The sequence below is a fragment of the Squalius cephalus genome (assembly GCF_949319135.1).
Source record: "Squalius cephalus genome assembly, chromosome: 6".
Taxonomy (NCBI): Eukaryota; Metazoa; Chordata; class Actinopteri; order Cypriniformes; family Leuciscidae; genus Squalius; species Squalius cephalus.
In genome coordinates this window covers 33261996-33289783 of record NC_137127.1, presented here as the reverse complement: position 1 = coordinate 33289783, position 27788 = coordinate 33261996, and the positions used below count along the sequence as shown (strand labels likewise).

The following is a 27788-nucleotide window of genomic DNA, read 5'->3' as shown; positions in this document are numbered from 1 at the left end:
TGTTATACTGTACAATTAAATACAATCGTTGCTAAGTCTGCAGTCTGAACACTTTACCTCAGAACGTCCGTTAACTGAATGAATTGAGAATATCACCTGAAAATCCGATAATATCAGCAAGTTTTCATCCACGCAGCTGATTTCTGTAAATGAATGTAAAACGAAATGTATATTGCAGCACAGGGTGAAGTCAGTATATACATTAACGACGATTTAAGACAAATAAATGTAAAATTAATATAAAACTATGTAAATGGCGCTCTGTGGCGTGGCAGGATTTTGAACAAGCTCCTGAGCCATAGTTGGGCAACGTGGACAGATGCCGAATGGCGCCGCCGGTGTGTGTACACTCATAGAGAATAATGTGTTCGAATTTTAAAGACGCGGCGCTGCGCTTCTCGTCCAGTGTGCGACCCCCTTAAGGGTCAGAGACAGGACAGAAAATGGGTTTAAGCTAAATGACCTACAAAAGTAGACCTCAGTTGAAAAAATGAAATATGAGCCATTTAAGGCTTATAAAAGTAGGTATTATAGGAGCATCGTGTTTCTCAGATTTGAGAATTCAGACTAATTGTATCCATGTAGAGTATGAACTTGTAGTAATGTGAACAGGATGTGAATGTGGTATTGAGAGAGGAGAGGAGAGGAGAGGAGAGGAGAGGAGAGGAGAGGAGAATCTGCTAAGCAGTCCCATTAGCACACATTTAATGCCAACTTGTTTCTGCTTTACTCAAGGCTCACCATCTGTCCCTGATTTGGCCAAGTCACATGGACACACACTCGAATACACAAAAATAACAGCCAGGCTTACAAGGAAGGCACTCACATCCTCTTTCATCACGATGTGTCGGATCAAATCTACGATGAGCTCCAGATTGATCTTCTCATCATCATCCATCATCTCCAGCGTGTCAATGGTGCTGTCTGAGTACCTGTCAATCACAGAGCAGACAGGTCATGCTACATCACATCTCAGTGACTCAACACAAGTGCTGCAAAATATTTATACTTCAAAAATTCACTTTAACAGCTGCAAGAAAAAACGTCAACAATGCCTAATTTCAGCCCGCAAAAAGCTGTATTTTCAAACTGCATTAAATAACTTAAGGCAATAAAATAAGGCAATTCGTTAAATAGTTTGCATTTACTTTAATGTGTTTGTACATGTCAAAGTTTGAGGTTACTGTCATTCAATAGTTGTTTTTCAAAAAATACTGACCGATCTCTGAGCGTACGGGCGTAACAGGGCCAGCTCTCGCGGTATTCTGCCTCTTTCTGCTCTTTCTCTGGCCGTGCGTTCTGGCCGTGCATAAACCCTCTCTTATAGCGAGGTCTTCGGTCATGTTGCTTTGGCTGGAATCTATGATACAAAGTTAGAAGACACTCCCAGCATTCAGTCAGTCAACTTCTATCCTGCATATACTGTAGCCATTGTGCCATTTCATGTGGGAAAATCTCAAATGGAGTTAAAACCACTACAAAATAAAAAAGAAATACCAGCCTAAATGAATAGCTCACCCAAAAATTACAATTATGTCATCAGTTACTCTCCCATGGCAATTCAAAAAGCTGTGGTTAGTAAATGTGCGAACTGATGAACTGTATAGAAAAGAGCTGCTTAAACACGGAATTTTAATTTTGGGGTGAATTAATCCTTTAACCTATTCAACCAGGTGCCTGCCAGCTTATTCAAGATGGTCTAACAGCTCTGAATGAATTGACCTCTACTAAGTCTAGCTCACAATTAATGGCACTTAAACCACCTTGGACCAGCTGGAACCATGTAAAACAGCTACTATCTTAAATAGCTGGATCCAGCAGTGCAATAAGTATAAAATACACACTATCATTCAAAGATTTGTGGTCAGTAAGATTTTTAAATGTTTTTGAAAGCAGTCTCTTATGCTCGCCAAAGCTGCATTAATTTGACCAAACAAACAGCAATAATACAGTAATATTGTGAAACATAATATATATATATATATTTTTAAATAACTTTTTTTTATTTTAATATGTTTAAAATGTAAATTATTCCTGTGATGGAAAAGCTGAATTTTCAGCAGTAATCAGTGTCACATGATCCTTCAGAAATCATTCTAATATGCTGATTTGGTGCTCAAGAAACATTTCTGATTATTATTATTATTATTATTATTATTATTAATAATGTTAAAAACAATTGTGCTGCTTAGTATTTTTGTGGAAACAGTAATAATTTTTTTGGATTCTTTGATGAATAGAAAGTTGTTGTTTTTTTAATGCATTTGTTTGAAATATAAATCCTTTGTAACATTATACATTTCTTTAATGTCATTTTTTATCAGTTTAATGCATCCTTAGTAAGGGCAGTGAATGTTTTAATTTCTTACATTTTTTTACTGACCCCAAACTTTAGAAATGATACTGTATTTTGTAAATATATCACAATTTTTTTTTTTTTTATGAGCTCACCTAAGCAATTCCACCACGTCCTCCAGTAAAAACTCTTTCACTGGGAATGTGTATCCAGGAATATGGATCATGGGACAATTATCTATAAGAGAAAGAACATGCAATCTTCAATGATTACCATAGTTATGTGTCTGATACTTATTGAATGGTTGGATTCCCACTGTTCATGATCTGACTTTTTCCCCCTTAAATGCTAAACCGATTATCCTGGTCATTAGCTAGGTATGCTAGGTCTTGGCATACTTCCTTTGAGGAGTACAGAGAGCTGTATTAGACTGTTATATATTATAAGACATATAGTTAAACAATCCTAAATGATAACTGGTAAATTCACAACAAAACTGTATAAAAAAATTATTTATTTTGGATTCATCCATCTGAATTATTTGAAGTTATGTTAATTCTCTTACTGAAATACTTGCTGAATTTTTCAGCGTTAAGTGTGGCACTCATGAGGACTACTTTTAGGTCCTTTCGAGCAATTAACAGGTCCTTCACGATGGTGAGAAGAACATCAGACTGAAGACTCCTTTCATGAATTTCATCCAAGATCAGGTGACTTACGCTAGTGAGGTATCTGGGGGGGGGGGGGGGGAGAGAAGAAAAAAAAACACATACACACACTGGAGCAAAGGACAGACTATTCATAATTATGAAGAAGAAATAACTAGAGCAGAAAATAAGAAAGATTCCTGAAGCCTTGATGCTCTGAACTGACAAGACAACCACAATACTTCTTGAAGGCCACATATGGTTAAAAGATTCCCCAGCTATAATTTTCCTTGATAAAATTATAGCAAAAGTTCCATAAGTGTTCGATATAATGTTTATGCTCTATGCAAATTCTTACCAATAACTGATAAGCCCTGCCATTTCTGTCGTGTATGAGAAACATTATACAGCAAACGCACCAAAACCGGAACAAGACAGGGCTGCCTGTTTGAACCATGAGATACACTGAACATTTATCAGCTTGGCTCAGCGTGAGCTTAGAACATAATCCAGTGAAAAGTGAAAATCCAGTGAAAAGTGTTCGACTTTGGCGCAGTGTTCTCCCATACAAACCATTAATCAAATGCCTAGTGATTTTAACTAGTTTGAAGCCAAATAAAACAGTGCTGACATTCTTAACAACACTGACACAGAAAACAGGAGAAACATTGAGCTAAAATGATAAGTCGCCAACATTAACTGTAGTAACACTAACTGAAACCATGGGATTGTGGCAGAAATGTGGGATATTCAAATCAAATTTTATTTTATTATTAACGTAGACATTAAATGTATTAAAGGAGTAACTGAATATAATTACAGTATTTTTGTTAATTGGCTATAGCAGTTTTTATGCATTTGTATTACTTTAGGCTACATCTTTTCATAACAAATACCACAGAAACAATAATACAGTTACTTTTTACCATGGCAGTGAAGTGCAATGCGTGGTTTTACCTGTGGTTAACATAATCCAAATACTATGGAATACTACATTTTACCCAATAACATTTTACCCACAAAAATGAGGTTGTTACAATTTTTACAGATGATTTGTTGATGAACAAATTTACATCTGCATCCCAACTCAAACTACTGTTAAATGTGCATTTCTAAGACAAAACATGTAATATTAATTTGTGAAATGTTCACCTCACTCAGGAGCAAAGATCTGCCTTTAAACTTAAAAAAAAAAAAAAAAAAAAAAAAAACTAGTGGTGGGCCGTTATCGGCGTTAACGAGACTCTTATCGCGCGATAAAAAAAATATCGCCGTTAATCTATTCTCCAAGTTGGGTTGGGAGCTGACTCAAACTACACAAGCTATGATGACGCAATCTACCCGCGGCATGTTTTTTTACAGTCTATGGCTGCAACGCATCATATTCGTCGCCATCTTAAGTAAACACGGCTGAAAGTGAAAGCTGGTGAAAAAGATCCGTGTAACATCCATTATTTGGACTTGGTTCGGATTTAAGCCGTCCGACGTAGACTGTGTGGTGTAACAGTTCGGTAAATTAACACACGACTACTCCGTTCTACCACCTCAAATTCAAAACGAAACATATCACTGAATACCAGCGCGCGTATTATTCCCAATATATCTTAGTGAGTGCACATAATCTCTTTTTATTAAAAGCGCCCGATTTTAAGAATCGTTGTTGTGTTTCTTTTTAACTGAAAAGACATCAGTTAGACAATATTCTAATTTTAAATTTGGGTTTCATAAGCTCCAAGCCATAATAAACATTAGACCTAACTTACTTAAGTCTCTGCAGCTATAGTGTACTTCAATTTTATTTATCTGCAAAATTATGTTGTATACTTACAGTTTTGCACAATATATGTTCTCAAAACTACATACACCCTTTCAGAAAAAAAAAAAAAAACATTTAGCAGTTGTTTAGCAGGGTCTGTGTAACCTGTTCTGAAATGGTTTTATTATAATATATATCGTTATCGCAAGAGGCTGCAATGTATATCACAATATGGATTTTAGGCCATATCGCCCATCCCTAATTGATAGCCTATAGTAGTTGATAACATAGGCCTACCTAATGTTGCCTACGTACGGTAACAGTACAGTAGTAACCTTTTACAGTCTATGAGTAGAACAGCTTTCTCAAGCAGTTTGTGATGCATTTTGGAAACAGGAGATGAGCCCCTGGTCTAATGCGCCACCTGGCTTGAGAAACCCGTTCTCAAAGACTTACTTTTATAGTCATTATTTGGGTAGCACACATATTCTGAATGCCTTCGGCAGAATTCAAATGAGCCATTTTAATCTAGATTAATCTAGATTAATTTCAAAATTAATATAGATTAATCTAGATTAAAAAAATTAATCTATGCCCACCTCTAAAAAAAACATTTATCATGATAATTATGATATTGACTGATATGAAAAATTTCATCATGATACATTTTTGACCATATTGCCCAGCCCTACTTCTGCACGAACAGGGCAATTCGAGAATCACAGCTGTAAATAAACACTGTTGTCAATCCCAAACACTGACTGTGTGAACGTAGCCTGAATGATGTCATTCAGATCCCTAACAGGCTTTTATCAGGGACTTCTGTACGTACGAATATGTCGGCATCAAAACAGAAGAGATGTAAGAGAAAAAAACAAAACAGCAACAGTACATAATGTGTTTTCTATATGGGTTGCGGTGAAAGCTGTCTGAGTGGATGAGTCAAACTAAGAAGCATGGTGAACAGTACTTTAGGCATCTCCACTCTGCAGCCGCTGAAGCAGAGTTGATGTGAGTGAGTGAGTGAGTGAGTCAGTGAGTGATATTGAATGTATGTGCAATTATATGTTTGACATTGCTTTGAGTACGTATAAGTGCATGTGTGCGCCCTGTACACCGGCTGTGTATTGATTAAACACCGGCGTCTCTTACAGAAAGAAAAAGAAAAGCCAAAGCAGACAGATAGAGGATGGGGGGAGGGGAGTAATGAAACAGCAGAAAGGAGTGGAGGGAAAGAGGTTTAGAACACTTACGTATCTGAGCGGAGCCACTGAAGAATAATGCCTGTTGTACAATACAACACCGAGCCTTGTTTCCGTGGTAACCGACTGGAAAGCAGTGCCAGAGAGTGAGCGATGAGAAAAGGACAAATAAAACTATTAATATAAACTATTTAATATAAAAAATATTAAAACATACTAAAATACTAAATCAAAATACTACACATATCAAAAGCAACATTATTCAATAATATGCAATAATGTACTAATTTTAATATAAAGTACTCATATAATTGCTGCTTTAAGATCAGTCTGCAAGAACATATCCTATGTAAATGAATGAATGAAAGAAAATGAATGAAAGAATGAATGAATACATAAATGAATGAAAAAAATACATGAAGAAACTACTAAATAAATGAAAATAAATGGCAACAAAAAGTTTTCAATAAAAGACATTTTATCAATAAAGAGAAACTGAAACTTCTCTTTTTTGCAGAATATCCTGGCCACTCTTTTCAACATAATGACAGTAAAATAGGGATATCAAGCTTTACATAACAGTTACAGCACAATAAAAGTGGTCAACACATGCAATAAAATACAGACTAAAATGTACTGTTCCTTACAAAAAACTATTGTGCTGCTTTTAAGACTTTGAAATATAGTAGATGTGTCATATAAACCACATTTATATTTTTTTTTAGTGCTGTCAATTGATAAAAAAACCAAATTAAATCGCAAAATTTCTGTAATTAATCGCGATTAATCGCACCTAACATTAAAGCATTTTATATATTTTTATGCTGTAATACTTTCACATTTAATCTCCAAAATAATGTTGAAATAACAAAGACAATATATTTTACATACTTCTTTTTACTAAGCACTATGAATGAAGGCCAGTATCCCTGATACAATACTGATGTCTCTCTGTTACATGGATTTTTTTCCACTTAATTTTAGCCATTAATTATAGCCATTCAGCATTACAGTATAATTGAAAGATAATGATTTAAAAATTCAATAGGCTTCAAAAAATATATAACAATATTTAATTTAAGTGGACTTAAAATAATCTTGACATAAACCCATTGTAATAAATGTCACATTTAGCTGTGCCTTTATAGTCCAGTCATTTTAAGACAAAATGGGGGTCAACCTTGAACAAATTGCAACAGAAGCACTCAACTGATTTTGTATCCTCAATATGTCCTGAGTAAGGGAAAGAAAAAGCCCAGAAGAATCCCATTAGGGGAAAGTTTTGAAAAAGACCCAAATATAGCCTATTCATACACCTATTCATTCTTTTTTTTTACGTGAATAGGGTAAAAATTTTAACCTTTAGATATCACAATGAAAATTACTAAGTTGATTACTTACATCAAGACAAAGAAAAAATGTATTACAAGTTTTTTTAAATAGTTTGTTAACGGTGCATAATCTAATTACTAATGTGCTAATTTGCATAAATACCACAACAGATCTAAACATTGGGTATAGCCAGGTGAAAATGTGTTGTTGAATCTTGTTGATATATAACAGTAAAATACTTAAAGGGGACCTATTATGCAAAATTCACTTTTGTATGGTGTTTGGACATAAATGTGTGTTGGCAGTGTGCGTACACAACCACCCTACAGTGATAAAAATCCGCTCACTCCTTTTTTTTTTTATCCCGATAAATCATAAGCAGTCTCTCCAAACGACCAGTTTTCAGAATGTGGCTTTAGTGACATCACTAAAGCCACAGGCCCCGCCCACGAGTGTTGACTGACATACCATTATAACTTAGACCCGCCCTGATCGAGTTCACTGCGAGTTGTACACATCAGCTATTTCTGCAGCAATACACTCACGAGAAGCGTTGAAGCATCTCCCAAGCGTTGAAGGTGTTGTAGCTGGATGCATTCATTCACATAGCTCTCTCTATTTACTCTTGAAATCTGCCAGCCACTGAAGACGAGGTGGATTCATTTTGTTTTCAAAGAAAAGGTTCCCTCAACTCTACAGAAATTTATGTAAGTTACTTATGCACTTCTTATACTGTTTACTCAGCTCTAACAGTGATTTTCTAAAGAAAAACTGATGCTTTATCTTTTTTGTGACATACAGTAAACTTTATTAAACTCATCAGTATATTTTGTGTCATCATTCAGACAATTCAGATCGTCAGACGGAGTCCTACAGCAGGCTTGCATTAATAGTGTATACAAGCAATGCCAAATAGGTTATAATCGTAATTAAACTAAACTATACCTGTTCCAACTCCACACAGCATATATTCTCTGATTCTGTAGGCATTTTTATGGTCGAAATGAACACCATTACTGTGACTGTCTGTTTTATTATTATCATCTTCCCTGTTCTTGCTCTGATCGCGGCTGCTTAGGCTCCGCCCCCTGTGCCGTGAACCAGCAGCTCATTAGCATTAAAGGAGAAGCAGTAAAACAGTGCGTTTTTCACAGACCCAAAAAATGATGATTTAAACGTGCTGTAAATAAAATTCTGTTGGGTATTTTGAGCTAAAACTTCACATACACACTCTGGGGACATCAGAGACTTATTTTACATATTGTGAAAAGGGGCATAATAGGTCCCCTTTAATGTTAAGGTCTGAATGGAACCCATTATGGCTACCCATGAGCATTAAAGGAGAACTCCGGTCAATTTTAACATTGAGCTCATTTTTTTGTAAATTTGGAGTGCTGTCAGTACAGAGAACAACGACAAAAATCGGTGTTGCCTACACCTTGTTATCCTCTTTTTAAAATTTGCACCCTGTTGACTTCAATGGGGCAAGTTTTAAACCTGCTTTTAGCCTCTCAACATCCTTGATGTGTCATTACAAGTGCCCAGCCATGTGAGTGATTCCTTCAGAGTGAACGCGGGTGAATCTGACTGCAGTAGATGTGAAAGATATTAATAAAAGTGATGTTAATTCAGCCAGCGCACATACCTGTATTTTCTTCCTGTTTTCGGTCGAAGTCCACTAGGGATGCAACGGTACACGGTAAAATCCCGGACCGTTCGGTCAGCCCTGCACGGGACAATCTACCTTTGTGTCCCGCTCGACTTCGGTTTTGCCAATGAGTTCGCGCTGATCCTTTTAGTTTTTGCTTTAGGCGCAGTTCACATATCGCGCCTAAAAACGCGTAGAAAACGCTAGGCGCGCCACGTTCTCCTTTTTCCAAAGCGCTAGGGCGGTTGTGCTCCGGAGGCGTCTGTCGTTGCTAAAGCAACCATCAGCTGCGCTCTGGTTGGTTCTTGTCACGTGACCTACGGTGCGCTTGCGGCATTCTGAAAAGTTGAGAATTTTCTCCACTGCTGGGGACATCGTTAGTGCCAACCGGTCTCGCCTTGCACCAGACAGTGTTGATAGACTCATCTTTTTGCACAAGAATCTCTCAATAGTGGATGAGTAATGCACTTTGTATCCTGAATGCAGTATTTTTTTATTATATTATTTTGCTCTGCTTTTTTTTATTCAAAGCACAAGCTAATTTATGTTTGTTAAAGGTAAAAGTGCACTTTTTATTTCACATTGATCACTTCATATGCCAGTTATCAAGGTTTGGAATTGGGATCCACTTGAATATTTTGAAGTGTGTTTGTTTACATTTTGTATTTCATATAAGTGATAGTTGAAGAGGTTGTATTACTTAGTGTTGTTCAGGACAGACTAGAGTGTTCATTTATTCCATACATTGATGTTCTTCCTACTGTGACATTCTGTTTATGCTCGTAAGAAAAATAAAACATATTTTTGGGATGAAATAGCAGTCTCTTTCTGCACAAAACATGTACCGAAACCGAACCGAGACCGTGGCCCAAAAACCGAGGTACGGACCGTACCGTGGGCTATCTGTACCGTTGCACCCCTAAAGTCCACAGTAATCGATTGTCGAGTTCACGTGCGTGATCATAGGTAACTAAACCTATGCGCTTTTATGTCTATGTGCCGTTTTTAATATGCTTTAAGGCAAACCATGTACACATGAATAAGTCAACACCATTGCTGAGTATTTTATCCTTAAAACTGTAGTCAACCAAAGACGGTCTCAAAAAAATGCTGGTGAAATCGCTGGTGTTTCTGACATCACAAACTAAATTGTAACCAATCACGACAACGTGGATCTCTGAGCTGGAGTGAGTGAGTGGAGGTGGAGCTAATTAGCATATTCACAGAACCACGTATACTAAACGAGGCAAGAGTGTATACATTCAAGCCATTTTAAGGCATGAAGAATTTTTTTTCAAGAAAAAAACATTTAAATAATTTTTGTGATCAAAGATGAGTTTTAAAGGATAAAATTATTGACTACAGGGGGATTGTTTTTTTCTGTTTTTAACGCAGCATTTGTTTTAGTTTTTTTAAGCGTAAAAGCTACAGTCGTCATTTGTTGGAATTGCATGGAAAAGACGAACTAGCACATTCAGCATTTCTTTCTTGTTCCATCCAAATGTTTGTAATTATGAAATGACATGAGGGTGAACAAAATATTATTAAATTTTTAATAAAGTTAACTTTCTCTTGAAGAGAACCCTCCTCAGGCACATTACTAATATTAGAAGAACATAGAGTGAACAAGACTGTTATTCTTTTATAGAAGAGGAAAAAACAAGCCTAAAATGAGGTTTGTGTCTGTGATGATGAACCTGCGGGTTATCATCACGTGAACATCAGTTCACTGTGTTATTGTGTACATTGATTATTATGATTTTGTATGTGTATAGAGACCAGGGGCCCGTTCTTCGTACGTTGCTTATTACATCCGATATCAAATGACACATCCAAGATGATATCATCGTGCGAATCATGATCTGGCTAACTCGGTTCTTCGAACACACTTGCCGGATATGATTAGTATCGCTGGATTGAGTTATCTGAGATAATTGCGCGTTCATGCGCTGGTTTAAAAGGGGATATGTATCGATAGTAGAAACATTGATCAGCAACGCTGCTATTGGCTGCTCAGCGTGGCCAAAGAGCGCGCTCAGTTTTTCTCCTCAGCAGAGCAAGAACTAATAGTCAAAGTTTATTCTGAATTTTAATGTTTAATCAAAACGCCAGGGAACACCTCAAAGTCTGCAAAAGCCAGGAGAGAGGGCTGGCAAAAAGTAGCAGACAATTTAAATCCGTTAGAAGTGGCCATGTTAGATGTTGTTATCACTTATTAGCCTATATATTTGTATTTTAACTAGATGTACCGCATGGCGGTACAAAATATGACCGCCGCTCAGGCCTGCACTGGCTTTCCACAAAAATAAATGACGTGGAGCAATTTGGTTGTATTGCGTGTTTATGTATATACCTAAAAAAAGTAGTAGTATGTGCATGTCTGTCTGTGTGTGTGTGTGTGTATGTGTGTGTGTTTGTGTATGTGTGTGTCTGTGTGTGTGTGTGTATGTATGCGTGCGTACATGTGTGTGCGCGTGTGTGTTTGTGTGTGTGTGTCTGTGCATGTGGATTTGTATGGGTGTGTGTCTGTGCGTGTGGATGTCAGTGTGTGTGCATGCTTGCGTTTGTTTGTATTCCTGCATGTGTGTGTGTGACAGTTAGGGTTGCCAACTTCAGAAAAGGAAAATGCGGGACAATCGTGGTTATTTATAGGAAAATGAGGGACACTCAAAATATTTGTACTGTATCACACAGTGTACGTCATTTCAGTGTCTTCAGTTAAGTTTGTGTTTAAAAGGTTATCAGACATAAACACATTTGTATTGCTTAACCTATTTATGTATTTAATTCTAAAAATAATTTTAATGTCATACATGAAAAAAGTCACATTACAAACAAACCATAGTTCAAAATAACAGCATTTATCTAAAATAGAAAGCTTTTTTAACATTATACACTAGGCTTACAGTTCAAAAGTTTGGGGTTAGTAAGATTATTTTTTGGGAAAAAAAATAAAGAAAGTAATTGCCTACTTTTATTCAGCAAGGATGCATTACATTAATCAAAAGTGACAGTTAAGGTAATGTTACAAAAGCTTTCTATGTACTTTCTAAAAGCTTTAAAACATTAATAATAATCAGAAATGTTTTTTGAGCATATTATTCCCTCAGGTAGATTACATGTTTTCTTGCGTGGCTGGATGTTAGACTCATGAACAATAATCACGTTGTTTGCATTCGCCAAAATTGATTAGCCGAAATCAAAACGTGGACAGTGAAAGGAAATTACCGTTAGCGTGAGACGAGTCCGGCTTGAAGCGGAAGCGACCAGACGGCAGAGGATGTTCGCAAATCAAACAATGATTTGTCTCAAAACAGTGATTAAAAAAAGCTGTGATTGGATGATGACAGGTGTCGGTGATCATTCTCAAGTGTCGTGGTCAGCACTGCTGCTGTTGCTGTTGTATCAGTCAGTGGTTTATCAGCTTGTCAAAAAACGGGACACGGGAGGTCACGCACGGGACAAATAAATTAGGCCCAAAATACGGGACGTCTAATTCGGGACAGTTGGCAACCTTAGTGACAGTATCATCCTAAACCAGCAACCCTTCGCTCAACACCACCATCTACAGGCCGATGAGTGTACAGTCACTAAATGTGCACATAAATGAATTTATTTTATACCCCCCCATGGATGAAATTCTACGAAACTTAGCATACCCCCAGAGGATGTCAAGTTAATCACACACATGAAATATGGTGCAGTTCTGAACATCTCAACTGAAGATAGGGGCGATTAAAGCAGAATAATATTGCATTTTCATTTTTTATGGGAGGGGCGCAAATCACAAATGAGTGATTATGGGCTAGGTTGATGTGGGCCCTTAAGAGCAACATACCATAAAAATTTCTTCATCCTCGGTGCCACGGTTCAGGTAGTTATTTAGGAAAAACTGCATTTTTTGGGTTTGGGGGGGCCCAGCGCGAGGGGGGGGGGAGTGGCCCCCGGGGACCAAACGAAATTTTTCCGTAAAAGTCTAGTGGGGCTACATGCCCACCAAATTTCATGTTCCCCTGTGTTTCGGTGTCCCTGGTATCGTTGACGAAAAAATTCAGTAGATGACGAAAAAAAAAAAAAAACTTTGACAATCGATTATGGGCTAGGTTGATGTGGGCCCTTAAGACCAACATACCATAAAAATTTCTTCATCCTCGGTGCCACGGTTCAGGTAGTTATTTAGGAAAAACTGAATTTTTTGGGTTTGGGGGGGCCCAGCGCGGGGGGGGAGTGGCCCCCGGGGACCAAACGAAATTTTTCCGTAGAAGTCTAGTGGGGCTACATGCCCACCAAATTTCATGTTCCCCAGTGTTTCGGTGTCCCTGGTATCGTTGACAAAAAATTCACGGGGGCCCCAGCGTGGGGGGGGAAGTGGCCCCCGGGGACCAAACAAAATTTTTCCGTAAAAGTCTAGTAGACCAACATACCATAAAAAATTCTTCATCCTCGGTGCCACGGTTCAGGTAGTTATTTAGGAAAAACTGCATTTTTTGGGGTTTGGGGGGGCCCAGCGCGGGGGGGGAGTGGCCCCCGGGGACCAAACAAAATTTTTCCTTAGAAGTCTAGTGGGGCTACATGCCCACCAAATTTCATGTTCCCCGGTGCTTCGGTGTCCCTGGTATCGTTGACGAAAAATTCAGTAAGGTGACGAAAAAAAAAAAAAAAAAAAACTTTGACAATCCCTATATGACCGCTTTCGCTAGCTACGCTAGCGGCGGTCATAACTAGATGTACCGCATCGCGGTACAAAATATGACCGCCGCTCAGGCCTGCACTGGCTTTCCACAAAAATAAATGACGTGGAGCAATTTGGCTGTATTGCGTGTTTATGTATATACCTAAAAAAAGTAGTAGTATGTGCATGTCTGTGTGTGTGTGTGTGTGTGTATGTGTGTGTGTCTGTGTCTGTGTGTGTGTGTGTGTGTGTGTGTGTGTGTGTGTGTGTGTGTGTGTGTGTGTGTGTGTGTGTGTGTGTGCGTACATGTGTGCGCATGTGTGTTTGTGTGTGTGTGTCTGTGCATGTGGATTTGTATGTGTGTGTATGGGTGTGTGTCTGTGCGTGTGGATGTCAGTGTGTGTGCATGCTTGCGTTTGTTTGTATTCCTGCATGTGTGTGTGTGACAGTATCATCCTAAACCAGCAACCCTTCGCTCAACACCACCATCTACAGGCCGATGAGTGTACAGTCACTAAATGTGCACATAAATTAATTTATTTTATACCCCCCATGGATGAAATTCTACGAAACTTAGCAGAGGATACCCCCAGAGGATGTCAAGTTAATCATACACATGAAATATGGTGCAGTTCTGAACATCTCCACTGAAGATAGGGGCGATTAAAGCAGAATAATATTGCATGTTCATTTTTTATGGGAGGGGCACAAATCACAAATGAGTGATTATGGGCTAGGTTGATGTGGGCCCTTAAGAGCAACATACCATAAAAATTTCTTCATCCTCGGTGCCACGGTTCAGGTAGTTATTTAGGAAAAACTGCATTTTTTTGGGTTTGGGGGGGCCCAGCGCGGGGGTGGGAGTGGCCCCCGGGGACCAAACGAAATTTTTCCGTAGAAGTCTAGTGGGGCTACATGCCCACCAAATTTCATGTTCCCCGGTGCTTCGGTGTCCCTGGTATCGTTGACGAAAAATTTACGGGGGCCCCAGCGCGGGGGGGGGGGGGGAGTGGCCCCCAGGGACCAAACGAAATTTTTCCGTAAAAGTCTAGTAGACCAACATACCATAAAAATGTCTTCATCCTCGGTGCCACGGTTCAGGTAGTTATTTAGGAAAAACTGCTTTTTTTTGGGTTTGGGGGGGCCCAGCGCGGGGGGGGAGTGGCCCCTGGGGACCAAACGAAATTTTTCCTTAGAAGTTTAGTGGGGCTACATGCCCACCAAATTTCATGTTCCCCGGTGCTTCGGTGTCCCTGGTATCGTTGACGAAAAATTTATGGGGGCCCCAGCGCGGGGGGGGGGGGAGTGGCCCCCGGGGACCAAACGAAATTTTTCCGTAAAAGTCTAGTAGACCAACATACCATAAAAATTTCTTCATCCTCGGTGCCACGGTTCAGGTAGTTATTTAGGAAAAACTGCATTTTTTTGGGTTTGGGGGGGCCCAGCGCGGGGGGGGAGTGGCCCCCGGGGACCAAACGAAATTTTTCCTTAGAAGTCTAGTGGGGCTACATGCCCACCAAATTTCATGTTCCCCGGTGTTTCGGTGTCCCTGGTATCGTTGACGAAAAATTTACGGGGGCCCCAGCGCGGGGGGGGGGAAGTGGCCCCCGGGGACCAAACGAAATTTTTCCGTAAAAGTCTAGTAGACCAACATACCATAAAAATTTCTTCATCCTCGGTGCCACGGTTCAGGTAGTTATTTAGGAAAAACTGCATTTTTTTGGGTTTGGGGGGGCCCAGCGCGGGGGGGGAGTGGCCCCCGGGGACCAAACGAAATTTTTCCTTAGAAGTCTAGTGGGGCTACATGCCCACCAAATTTCATGTTCCCCGGTGCTTCGGTGTCCCTGGTATCGTTGACGAAAAATGTACGGGGGCCCCAGCGCGGGGGGGGAAGTGGCCCCCGGGGACCAAACGAATTTTTTCCGTAAAAGTCTAGTAGACCAACATACCATAAAAAATTCTTCATCCTCGGTGCCACGGTTCAGGTAGTTATTTAGGAAAAACTGCATTTTTTGGGGTTTGGGGGGGCCCAGCGCGGGGGGGGAGTGGCCCCCGGGGACCAAACGAAATTTTTCCTTAGAAGTCTAGTGGGGCTACATGCCCACCAAATTTCATGTTCCCCGGTGCTTCGGTGTCCCTGGTATCGTTGACGAAAAATTCAGTAAGGTGACGGGAAAAAAAAAAAAAAAAACCTTTGACAATCCCTATATGACCGCCGCTAGCGTAGCTTACTAGCGTAGCGTAGTAATTATGCAAAGTAATTATTGCATAATTACTTTGTACATTGTAATGTCAGAGTCACCACACTAGAACATGGGAACAAATAAAAGTGAAGTACAAAAATATTCTACATAATGGTAATTTTTAGTTATATAGTCTCTTTTATAAAAGACACTGTTAAATAAATGGTTGTCTGCTTATAAAAGCAACCAAGAAAAAGGCTGAGAAAAAAATAGAAAAGATCTTAGTAGCCTACACTGTAAAATCATTTTTGCTGCATTAAATTAAGGCCGTATAGTCATTTCAACTGTTATCTTGAGTAATGATGAATTGCTTGTGAAAGTGAAAACTGATAAACTTATGTTAATGTAAAAATATTTTGCCATGAGTTATTGATCACATTTTTACCGAGTGTAGTTCATTGTAATGACATTGTGTTTTCCTCTTTTGTGCACTTACATAATACACCAACACTTGTATCTGTTCACAAGAAAGTGGTGGCTGAAATATGTGCAGTAAGTGGACATTTTCTAACTTTCCAAAGGAAAGAAAGTATAAGACTTTGTAATGTCCATTTGTTTCCATTGCACTGGACAGTGAATAAACCCTCTCAGATAACTGTCATATGGAGGAACTAGCCTACCTGAAAGTGCATAAATAACTTTATACTTGTATATTTTATGGCTGAAATATAAGTTGCAGGATTCCACATCTACAGAAAGGCCTACAGAAGAGTCTGCACAGACAGAGGAGACATAGGCCTACAGGTGGGCAGTGGTTAGCCAACTTTTCCTTTTTATTTGTTGCATGAGGCATGTGTCTAATATCTCTTGTTGCAGGCACTTGACCACTGGCTTTTCTTTACAAAGAACAATTGAAATAAAACTCAAGGAACTAAGCATATTTGTCTTTTATTAAACATTTAATGAAAAGTGTTGTTGTTGTTTTTTGGCAGTGTTGTGTAATATTGCACATGCAACAATGTCACAGGCCCTGTCAGGTGTGCAACCCTCAGACTTTTCAGACACTGAAATCTTCCCTTTAGTTAGCCAAAGTTCATTTCATTGTGTGCCCTTGTCCTGGCTAGAGCTGCATTGTAACTGGTTTGGGTCAGGGAATGGGGTCATAAAACACCTGTCTGCAGGAACATGTCATAATCACCTATGAAAAAATGCAGTTCTGTTAGGATCAGCATAAGTGTATGTAATACAGTGAGCTTGATATTTAATTGTGGAACTTTTCTTACCACTTTCAAATAATGTGCATAAATGTGAATCTCTGAAAATTCTTAAGTCATGCACAGATCCTGGCCATTTTGCTTTCACATTTGTGATATGGAAGATTTTAGTCAACTGCCTTTTTTTAATTTGATATATTATTACTAATCTGGAATATTAAGAATCACAATAGTAACTGGGCTGCACATTTACATTGTGAATCCCCTTTCTGTTCACATAATCCCCTTCATTGAGGCCTTGATGGCAGTCTATGGAGCCTATAGTCTATATGGTACCAATCACGTTAGTGAAGCCTGAGTGACATATACTGTAATCGGCATGGTCATGATTGTATGATTTTCATAAATTATGATTGCCTAAAAAAAACAAAAAAAAAACTGCTTTACAACATTGGGTCTTAAGTGGCTTGGAAATGCCACAAAAAAACCTAAAACTGTTTTTTAAACCTAAAAGCGACAAAAAACGACAATCTCACGAATCACGAGAAAAAATATATATCTCAGAAAGTGCACTATCGCGCTGCGCTGGACTTCCCGCATCAGCTCCGCTTATGAAGCCGCGGTCTAATCCTGTTAACATGAAATAAGCCTGCTCCCGAGCAGGTTTAAGTTTGCACACATGTTGCTATGACAGCAAGTCCAGGATGAGCGTCGAAGAACCAAACAATCCAAGATCATGCCAAATCGCCAACAATCAAATCCAGCTAAGTGAGTTAGCGACGTACGAAGAACGGACCCCAGGTCAAGGTTTAGTGTCTAAATGATGTAGAGTGATTAAGGACAAGAAATGAACAGAGACTTTGAAGGTTTCATATTTGTTTATTTTGTATACGTTTATTATTCAACCTACAGTGGGGAGAACAAGTATTTGATACACTGCCGATTTTGCAGGTTTTCCCACTTACAAAGCATGTAGAAGTCTGTAATTTTTATCATAGGTTCTCTTCAACTGTGAGTGACGGAATCTAAAACAAAAATCAAGAAAATCACATTGTATGATTTTTAAGAAATTAATTAGCATTTTATTGCATGACATAAGTATTTGATACATCAGAAAAGCAGAACTTAATATTTGGTACAGAAACCTTTGTTTGCAATTGCAGAGATCATACGTTTCCTGTAGTTCTTGACCAGGTTTGCACACACTGCAGCAGGGATTTTGGCCCACTCCTCCATACAGACCTTCTCCAGATCCTTCAGGTTTCGGGGCTGTCGCTGGGCAATAAGGACTTTCAGCTCCCTCCAAAGATTTTCTATTGGGTTCAGGTCTGGAGACTGGCTTGGCCACTCCAGGACCTTGAGATGCTTCTTACGGAGCCACTCCTTAGTTGCCCTGGCTGTGTGTTTCAGGTCATTGTCATGCTGGAAGACCCAGCCACGACCCATCTTCAATGCTCTTACTGAGGGAAGGAGGTTGTTGGCCAAGATCTCACGATACATGGCCCCATCCATCCTCCCCTCAATATGGTGCAGTCGTCCTGTCCCCTTTCCAGAAAAGCATCCCCAAAGAATGATGTTTCCACCTCCATGCTTCACGGTTGGGATGGTGTTCTTGGGGTTGTACTCATCCTTCTTCCTCCAAACACGGCGAGTGGAGTTTAGACCAAAAAGCTCTATTTTTGTCTCATCAGACCACATGACCTTCTCCCATTCCTCCTATGGATCCAGATGGTCATTGGCAAACTTCAGACAGGCCTGGACATTGCACTGGCTTGAGCAGGGGGACCTTGCGTGCGCTGCAGGATTTTAATCCATGACAGCGTGGTGTGTTACTAATGGTTTTCTTTGAGACTGTGGAGTCTCAAAGAAAGGACCAGCTCTCTTCAGGTCATTGACCAGGTCCTGTCGTGTAGTTCTGGGCTGATCCCTCACCTTCCTCATGATCATTGATGCCCCACGAGGTGAGATCTTGCATGGTGTCCCAGATCGAGGGAGATTGACCGTCATCTTGAACTTCTTCCATTTTCTAATAATTAAACAGTTGTTGCCTTCTCACCAAGCTGCTTGCCTGTTGTCCTGTAGCCCATCCCAGCCTTGTGCAGGTCTACAATTTTATCCCTGATGTCCTTACACAGCTCTCTGGTCTTGGCCATTGTGGAGAGGTTGTACAGGTAACGAGTTCAAACAGGTGAAGTTAATACAGGTAATGAGTGGAGAACAGGAGGGGTTCTTAAAGAAAAACTAACAGGTCTGTGAGAGCCGGAATTCTTACTGTTGGTAGGTGATCAAATACTTATGTCATGCAATAAAATGCAAATTAATTACTTTAAAAAAATCATACAATGTGATTTTCTGGATTTTTGTTTTAGATTCCGTCTCTCACAGTTGAAGTGTACCTATGATAAAAATTACAGACCTCTACATGCTTTGTAAGTAGGAAAACCTGCAAAATCAGCAGTGTATCATTGTATCAACAGTGTAAACTTGTTCTCCCCACTGTATGTCATGGCTTAACTTACCTGTTTGGTCCTGTGCAGGGGAGTGTTCTGATGATGTGAATATCCCTAATGATTCTGTTATGGGTTATACTATTTAGTAAGACAGAGAGTGATATGAATGTGTTGATATGATAAACTGTCTTATTTGAATATGTAGTGTACATGTGATCCGTGATTATATTATGATTTATCTGTTTTAGATTTATCAACAAGCGCAAACTGAGGTGACTACATCAGCAGCGGCAGATGAAGCTGTAACAGCAACACAAGGTTATGGTTCAATAAGCTTTAACAGCACAAGAATGCTGCCTTGGTCAAGTGATGAGGACATTGAGCATTATTTAATGACTTTTGAACGTATTGCTCAAGCGTGCAAATGGCCGAGTCATGACTGGGTGTCACAACAGGCAAGGCAAGAGCAGCGTATGTGGCCATGGAGCCGGATAATTCACTGAACTATGACTGTGTTAAGCAAGCGATACTTCACAAGTTTGAAATTAACCCAGAAACCTTCCGACAACGTTTCAGAGCATACAGTCAAGGAGATGATGAAACACCACGTGAACTGTATGTAAGATTGAAAGATCTGTACGAAAAGTGGATGGTCCCTTCAAGTCGAACCAAGCAAGAGATTGGCGATCAAATAGTGCTGGAACAGTTTCTCAAAATGCTGAATCCGTAAGCAAGAACTTGGGTGAAGCAGAATGGTCCTACTTCGTGTAGACAAGCGGCAGAACTGGCAGAGACATTCATGACTGCAAGGCGATCGTTGCATCAGCCGAGACAATGGTGAGACGTCAACCACAGCATTACTGGTAAGTCTGGGGATGCTAAGGGTAGTGGTCTGAGAAATTTTGACGCTAATAGTCAAACGTTACAAAACAATTCTACTCCGAGTAACGGTATGCGGGCTGGGGGAGTTAGTAAGTACAACAGAGGGGATGTAATTATATGTCATGCATGCAGCCAGCCAGGGCATAAAAAAGCAGATTGTCCAGTGCAAAATGTATCTAATACTCGCCTGTGTTATGAGTTAAGATCATCAGTGAAGCTGAATGAGATAGAACTGAACACAGACACAGTAGTGGAGGTGAAGATTGGAAACACTTTGTTTAAAGCATTGGTTGATTCTGGTTCAAGCCAAACATTAGTGAGATCAGAATGTTTAGGAAAGTCAAATGTACTAAATCATGACAAACTGAAAGTCTGTTGTATTCATAGCGATGAAAAAGAGTATCAGAAAACTGAGATTGTGATTGAAATTGAAGGTCAAGCCTATAAGTTATCTCTTGGGGTAATTGACAAATCACCCTATCCAGTGATATCAGGCACAGATATACCGGTGTTGGTGGATTTGTTACAGAATGATAATGTAGCAGATGCTAGGGTTGTAACAAGAGCACAGGCTAATCAAGAGGAGGTCAGTAAACAGCTTTTGCAAGATTTACCGTTCAATTGAGTTTCTAAAAGAGGAAATCTAGGAGGGAGAAACGTCGCAAAGTTATGGGTACTGAAGTACTGAAATTGAAAATGTGACAAAACCATACATAGACGATCTTGAGTGAATTCCTCATGATACTGTGCAATTGCAAAGGCAGGATGAAACTTTGAAACCGCTGTTTGAGAATGCTAAGGTTAACAACAGAATGTCAACATTAATTCAGAAAGATCAGCTGATGATTAAAGATGAAAAGTTGTACTTAAGTGCTGAAGGGGAGCGACTGGTGGTACCGGAGTCTATGAGGTTAAAGGTATTACAATTAGGTCATTCAGTACCATGGGCAGGACATTTAGGCCAACAGAAAACCTAGTCTAGAATTGCTAGTAAGTTTTATTGGCCTAAACTCTATACAGATGTTGTTAATTTTTGTAAATCATGCCCTGAATGTCAGTTGGTGAGACCTGCTAAAAAGAATGACAGAGTACCTCTGGTAAGCTTACCTATTATTGACGTACCATTTTCTCGAATTGCAATGGACATCGTAGGACCTTTGGAAAGGAGTAGAGCTGGAAATAAGTACATTTTGGTTGTTGCTGATTACGCTACGCGTTATCCAGAAGTTTTTCCTCTCCGAAACATCAAGACAAGGCAGGTTGTGAATGCACTGGTTCAACTTTTTTCTCAAGTAGGATTGCCTAAAGAGATAATCACAGACCAGGGGCCTCATTTATAAAGCTTGCGTACACACAAAACGGGGCTGAAAACATGCGTACGCCAGTTCCTGCGCAAAAGGTGGGATTTATAAAGAAAAACTTGACGGGAAAATTTGCGCACCTGCACGCAAACTCTGACCCATGCGTACGAACGTTTTGGAGATGGAGCACTTTGGTGACACCGATGGTGAGCTGGAGTTAAATGTATTTTTGGTCACTTTTATACAGAAAATCTAAAGAAAATTAAACATATACAGAAAGATTATACAAATACAATTTCAATCACCAAGCCTGTCACTTGAAGCAAATATCCATTCCTTCTTAAATGTCCGCGGCAGCGAGCGTGTTGAGCCGTTTAGTGAAACTGACGCAAATAACAGTTTAAATAAATAAAATACTTCTGATATAAACATTTATATTAAATATGCCATTCAAATTAATGGAGTTAAACACTTAAACATGAAATCATTACTGAAGTTACAACATTTTTTTAAATTCAATCATTAGAAATATTTGTTGTGGATGCGATTGTTTTTGAACACTTTTCCTGTGGCGTGCTTTAATGTTTTAACCACAGAGATAATTGCTTATCATGATAATACCAGATTGTCTGAGAAAATAGTTTCGTGCAAATAATGCCCAAGGCCTATCTGTTTCCATTAAAAATATAAATCAATTAAAAATACAATTCGGCAAGTGGAAAAGATTGAGAAAAACTTTCTCTGAAATGTATTTTACACTATTTGATTTATGTAGGCTATTCAAAAACAAGGCAAGGATAGACAACTACTTGATTTGTATTAATGTAATGTTTCTTGTACCGTTTATATCATTTGCATATGATTATTCATCCACGTGATAACGTTTAAGTTATCACGTGGATGAATAATCATATGCAAATGATATGTAGATGAGGATCTGCATAGTAAAACTAGGCGTTGTAAGCTCCATATATGGTTATTTCGGGTGGAGACGCATGTACGCACAATCTTCCGCTGACTGGGATTTATAAAGTGAATTCTGCGCAGGTTCTGGCGTACGCACGGTTTTATAAGTCTGAATATTTTTTTGTGTACGCCATTTTTGACTTTCGGGCGCACGTACACTTTTAGTAAGGTTCCTACGCACAGTTTTATAAATGAGGCCCCAGGGCACTAACTTTACGTCGAAGTTAATGAAACAAGTTTGCTCAATGTTAAGAATACATCCTATACAGACCACTCCTTATCACCCTCAGACCGACGGTATGGAGGAAAGATTTAATCAGACACTGAAGTCAATGCTACGAAAGTTTGTGTCTGATACAGGTGCTGATTGGGACCAATGGTTGCCATATTTGATGTTCGCGTATCGTGAAGTTTCACAGGCATCAACGGGCTTCTCACCATTTGAGATGCTGTATGGACGTCAGGTTCGTGGACCGTTAGATGTGCTAAAGGAGGCCTGGGAAGGAGAAAACAGGATTTTTGACGTTGTTCTCTGTACTGACAGCACTCCAAATTTACAAAAAAATTAGCTCAATGTTAAAATTGACCGGAGTTCTCCTTTAACCCAAAAGTTATTGCAATAGTAATGCTCGTCTTGGCACCACTAATAATGAGACAAAAAGGAAGAAATGGGGATGGGGGAAAAAGAAACTGAGAGAAGAAGAGTTGTGAGATATTTGGCAGCAAGCTCTAATCAGTCCTCTATCTTCCCCTCAGAAGAGAGGCAATTACCTGCTCTCGGACACATGTTCCAGTGACCTCGCTGCCTAATCCACTTTTTTTCTCGCTTGAATGAAAACTCACACACACACACACACACACACCTAAAACAGTTTAGTACTTAGTTGTCCTCCAGCTTGTTAAAAAAAGAAATTGTATTATATCATGACAAATCCACCTCAGTATTTTGAAATAAAACAAAATAAAATATATTTCAGAACTTTCTTCCCAGTCCAAAATGACTATTGAAACTAACCTGCACAAATGTAACACCACAAGGATGAATACACACACACACACACACACACACACACACACACATATATTTCCACATCAACTCCACCCAGTGTTGGTGAACTACTGAAAACAATACTGTTATTAGAGTTGGTATTTATTCTAACAATAAGAATAAGACAATGCTTGGGCTCTGCCTACCCATCTGTGGGGAATCTCTGAATAGCCTTCTCAAAGGAAGAACGGCTGAAGTTTATTTTTAACAAGGTCCCTGATCAGTCTGATCTTAACAATTTCGACACGTTTTGTGTTTTGCGGCCCTGTTGTTGGACCCAACAGAAAACCTGCAGCCTGCGAGTAAGTGCTGTAACTCAAAGAGTCAGCGAAAGGAAGAAAAATTATAAATATTGTCTAACATTATAAACAGGGCTCAAGGAAATAGAATAGGATTTGACCTCTTTAAGGAAGCACAAAGAAAAATCATAACAAAAACAATGTGTATTGTACAAAAGAAGCCACAATTGATTTCTCAAATTTATCAATTAACTATCTTTACCTCTTCTAAAAAATAATCTGCTTTTTCTCTCATTATAAAACATACAGTATTTCCAGTAGGATTATTTATAGAAAAAAATTAAGGCTTGTTCAGCTCATCATAATGCCAGAAAGTCAAGACCAGAACGTTACGTCTCTGAGAGATTTAGAGTGTAAAACATCTGTGGGTTTCCACTACTGTATTGTCATACAAATCACAATCCACAGCCCAAGATTCATATCCAACAGTTAAACAACTGCTACTGTTTATTTCAAAACTATATAGTTCAATAATTCAACACCACAACTTATACCTCAATGCTTCTACACTTTATGTATATATTGCCTTATTTAATTCTCAGTCTTCCTCTGTATACCTTGTATATCTATTGTTTCTACCTATGGTTTCTGCCTTAAAATATTACATATTATAACTGTGATTTGTATATGTACATTTCTGAAATACATGACTTAGACAGTTAACTCTGATAACAGATCACTCTAAATTGTAATGTGGACTCATGCATTTTCTGTAAAGCTGCTTTAAAACGATGTATATTGTGAAAAACGCTATACAAATAAATATGAACTGAATTGAATTATCGTTATGTTTGTCACCGTTGTTCCCTGAAGGAACTGTGTTTCGTTTTTAACCATTGCTCAGTGTTTCCCCTAGGTTTACAGCTTTGGGGGGGGGGGAGGTTACTTCAGTAACCTCATTTCTAGCCACTTTACAGCACACACAAATATTTATTTCTTTAATAGGACATTTTGCATAGAACATACATTTTTTTTTTAAACAGATAATCGCTATAAAATGGAACTATATAAATTACTCCTGGTGTGGGAAATTAAGTTAACTAAAATTAAACTAAAAGAAAGCTTATACTGTATATTCTGACTAGTTTACAATTTTATTTTACATTTTTTATAAAACACATAGTACTTTTACCCAAACTGAATAATAAAAACAAGTTTAAATGGGTACATTTTCTATAAATATTATTTTCTGACATAGCCTACTCCAGTTCTTATTAAAACACACTAGACATGCATTTTGGGCACTTTTTGTGTGAAATAATAATTATTTTGTCCATCAAAAGTGTGCTTTCACTTTAATTGAGCGTGAGCAGTAGCAAAAATAGACTCGGCGCCGAAACCCTTCACTGCTGCTCACGCGACGCTCCTGCTCGCGGTGTGAATGCACTCATTGATTAACATGCATGCCGAAAAAGCTACTTCGGCTGCTACTCGCAGTAGAGCGAGTGTTGCCATCTTCAGTTCCCTGTGAGCGTTTAAAAAACGCAAATATTTTTGTCTGGTTTTCATCTGGTTGACGCGACATATTTCCTGCCGCGCGCTCTCTGTCCGCTAGTGCTCATCTGTATGTGACGCAAGTGTTTGTGTGTGAGTTTGTGCGCGTGCGAACTCGTTGGGATAATTGTAAACGCGCAAACACAGACAGAAAAGACATGCCATCGTGGAAATAAGATAAATAACATATTACTTAAGGGCTATTTAGTTTGTTTAATAAAATAACAAACTGTAATCTGGCGCTATAAAGAAAATCAAATCAAATTTAATTGACCTTCAAGGGGGGCGGGGGGAGCCGTTAGGAGGGCGGGGCGCCCCCTTATATAATGGTAGGGGAAACACTGAATTATGTGCTAAAAATGACAACGACGTTGACTCTGACTTTGAATTAAACTGTCAAATTTAATTAAATTAAATTGTTACAGTAAATTGGTCTTAATATCATTAAACAAACCTGAAAAAAATAAGTATTGCTTTATAGCAAACCTAGATAAGAATTTCTGTGTGTACAGTAGGTAGTCAACCAGAATGCCAATTACCACCGCGCCAGCTGGCACAGCAAAGTCACCACGGCAAAAATAAACCAGTTGCATTTTAAAGTCGTTCGCGAAATGACCGCCAGGTGGCGCAAAGGGACATTTTGCAAAACAGCAGCAATTGCCTCATTTTGAAAAGTTAAACAACAGAAAAACACACAGCACAAGGTCTTGTTAAAAAAAAACTTTTTTCATTATTTCAACAAGAATGAGACTGATTACATATGTAAAAAAATAAAGAAAGGTTGTTTTTTTGTTTGTTTTTTTAAATATACCTATTTTTTATAGGCTACAACAGAATTGGTTAAATTTAAAGCTGCAGTCCATAGTTTTTCCTCTTTGTCACCATCTCTGTTCGAAATCTGCAATTGCAGTTATTTGTGAAATTATCAACTTTAAGTGGGTTGTGCCTGGGCACGGCACAGTGCAGATGAATTAATGTTTTGAGGAGAATGTGCAGCTGTCAGTCACCGCGCCGGTGTGGATACTGTCATCCAGAATCACAGATTCTACTTTTTGGAACAGAAGAATTTTCACCAGAAAATGTCATCTGTACAAGTAAGTAACATCCACTTTTGTTCTGACCAACTAAGGGAAAAAAAGCAAAAAATAAATTGCGCTGATTAAATCTAACGATCGCTTATATCACGTCAAACCGTGCAAATTATACTTTGTTCTCAAATTGTTAATGTTAACAACATCAGCATTGCGTGACTACATTTAATGCCCTTCCAATATTTGTCCTTGTTTTCGCATGGGCCCGGTTGCAGTCTCTTTTTCTGTAGCCACTTTTTTGCATTTTACACTGATGATTGTCGTTTGAACCTTTCTGGATCCGCCATCAAATTGATAAGTTTAATTATATCAAGTGCTGTGAGAAAAGGCTATAAATCTCCACCTCCAACATCCTCACATGCAATATACAGGGGTGCAAACACATGTATGGTCAAAAAAGAGAGAGGTAATCGAAGCCCTCGTCCCGCGGCAAATATCCAGATACTACATTGCCACCATCCCCAACCCACCCCTATAGGCACATAGAGTCAAATGAAATTTAGAAAAACTATCTTGCACTTCTTCTTCTTGCTTTACTGCTACTTCCTGAAAACAATTTCACCTGATGATTTGAATAGCTCTTTTTGTAAAGAATTAATAATTCTAGGATGATTGGGGTAATTGTGTAGGGTAGGCTTAGTGCATCTGCATAGAAACTAATAAACAAAATACAAATATAAATACAATAAAACATAAATACACGAGAAATAAAGCAGTGCTTTGTTTTTCAGGTAAATTAACTGTATTAAGTATTAATACAGTTTATCTTTTGACAAAACGTGATTTTTCTCTTTCTCTTTTGTTGTTTGATTAACTTTGGTGACACAAACAGCTGCAGGTATATTGGGTGCTGTCCCTTTAAGACGAATGCGCGTATCTAATACCGGTAATGACACGCATCCGTTAGGGCTGTGCAATTAATTGAATTTCAATTTCAATTTCTGCTCCCAACGATCACCAAAATAGTATAATCGAGTAAAAACGATTTTGCCATTTTCTGTTTTGAAGGAACGCTCTTATTTTGTCTTGTGTTCTGAATGACGCGCGCATGCGCACATCCGCCCTTCCCGATGCCGTAAACTCTCTCAGCTTGAATGTTTAAACTGATAAGACTTAAAAAGAAGTGAAAATGATAAACTTTAGTTACGATGCAATGCTGGCCCGATTGTACAAGTGACAATTCCATCATGTCCCGACTCATAAACGCGAATGTGTAGTTTCGACGCTTGCTTTGTCCAGCGCATTTTGAGAGACAGAGAGAGAGAGAGACGCATCACCGCTGAACACTCACGCGGTTTGTGAAATTG

The 27788-nt window shown here is 38.9% G+C and overlaps 1 protein-coding gene across 2 annotated transcripts in view; it reads right to left on the bottom strand.

The window, feature by feature from the left end:
- Positions 1-27788, bottom strand: part of dhx36 (DEAH (Asp-Glu-Ala-His) box polypeptide 36) — a 145361-nt gene that overhangs the window by 100177 nt on the left and 17396 nt on the right. The window contains exons 7-11 of one of the 2 annotated variants that reach the window (XM_079874211.1): positions 5953-6027; positions 2862-3028; positions 2452-2533; positions 1220-1360; positions 812-932 (exon numbers count right to left, since the gene is read on the bottom strand). In XM_079874211.1, coding sequence (XP_079730337.1) covers positions 812-932; positions 1220-1360; positions 2452-2533; positions 2862-3028; positions 5953-6027 — 586 coding nt within the window. The remainder of the gene's footprint in view (positions 1-811; positions 933-1219; positions 1361-2451; positions 2534-2861; positions 3029-5952; positions 6028-27788) is intronic. The other variant, XM_079874212.1, reaches the window with a different exon arrangement.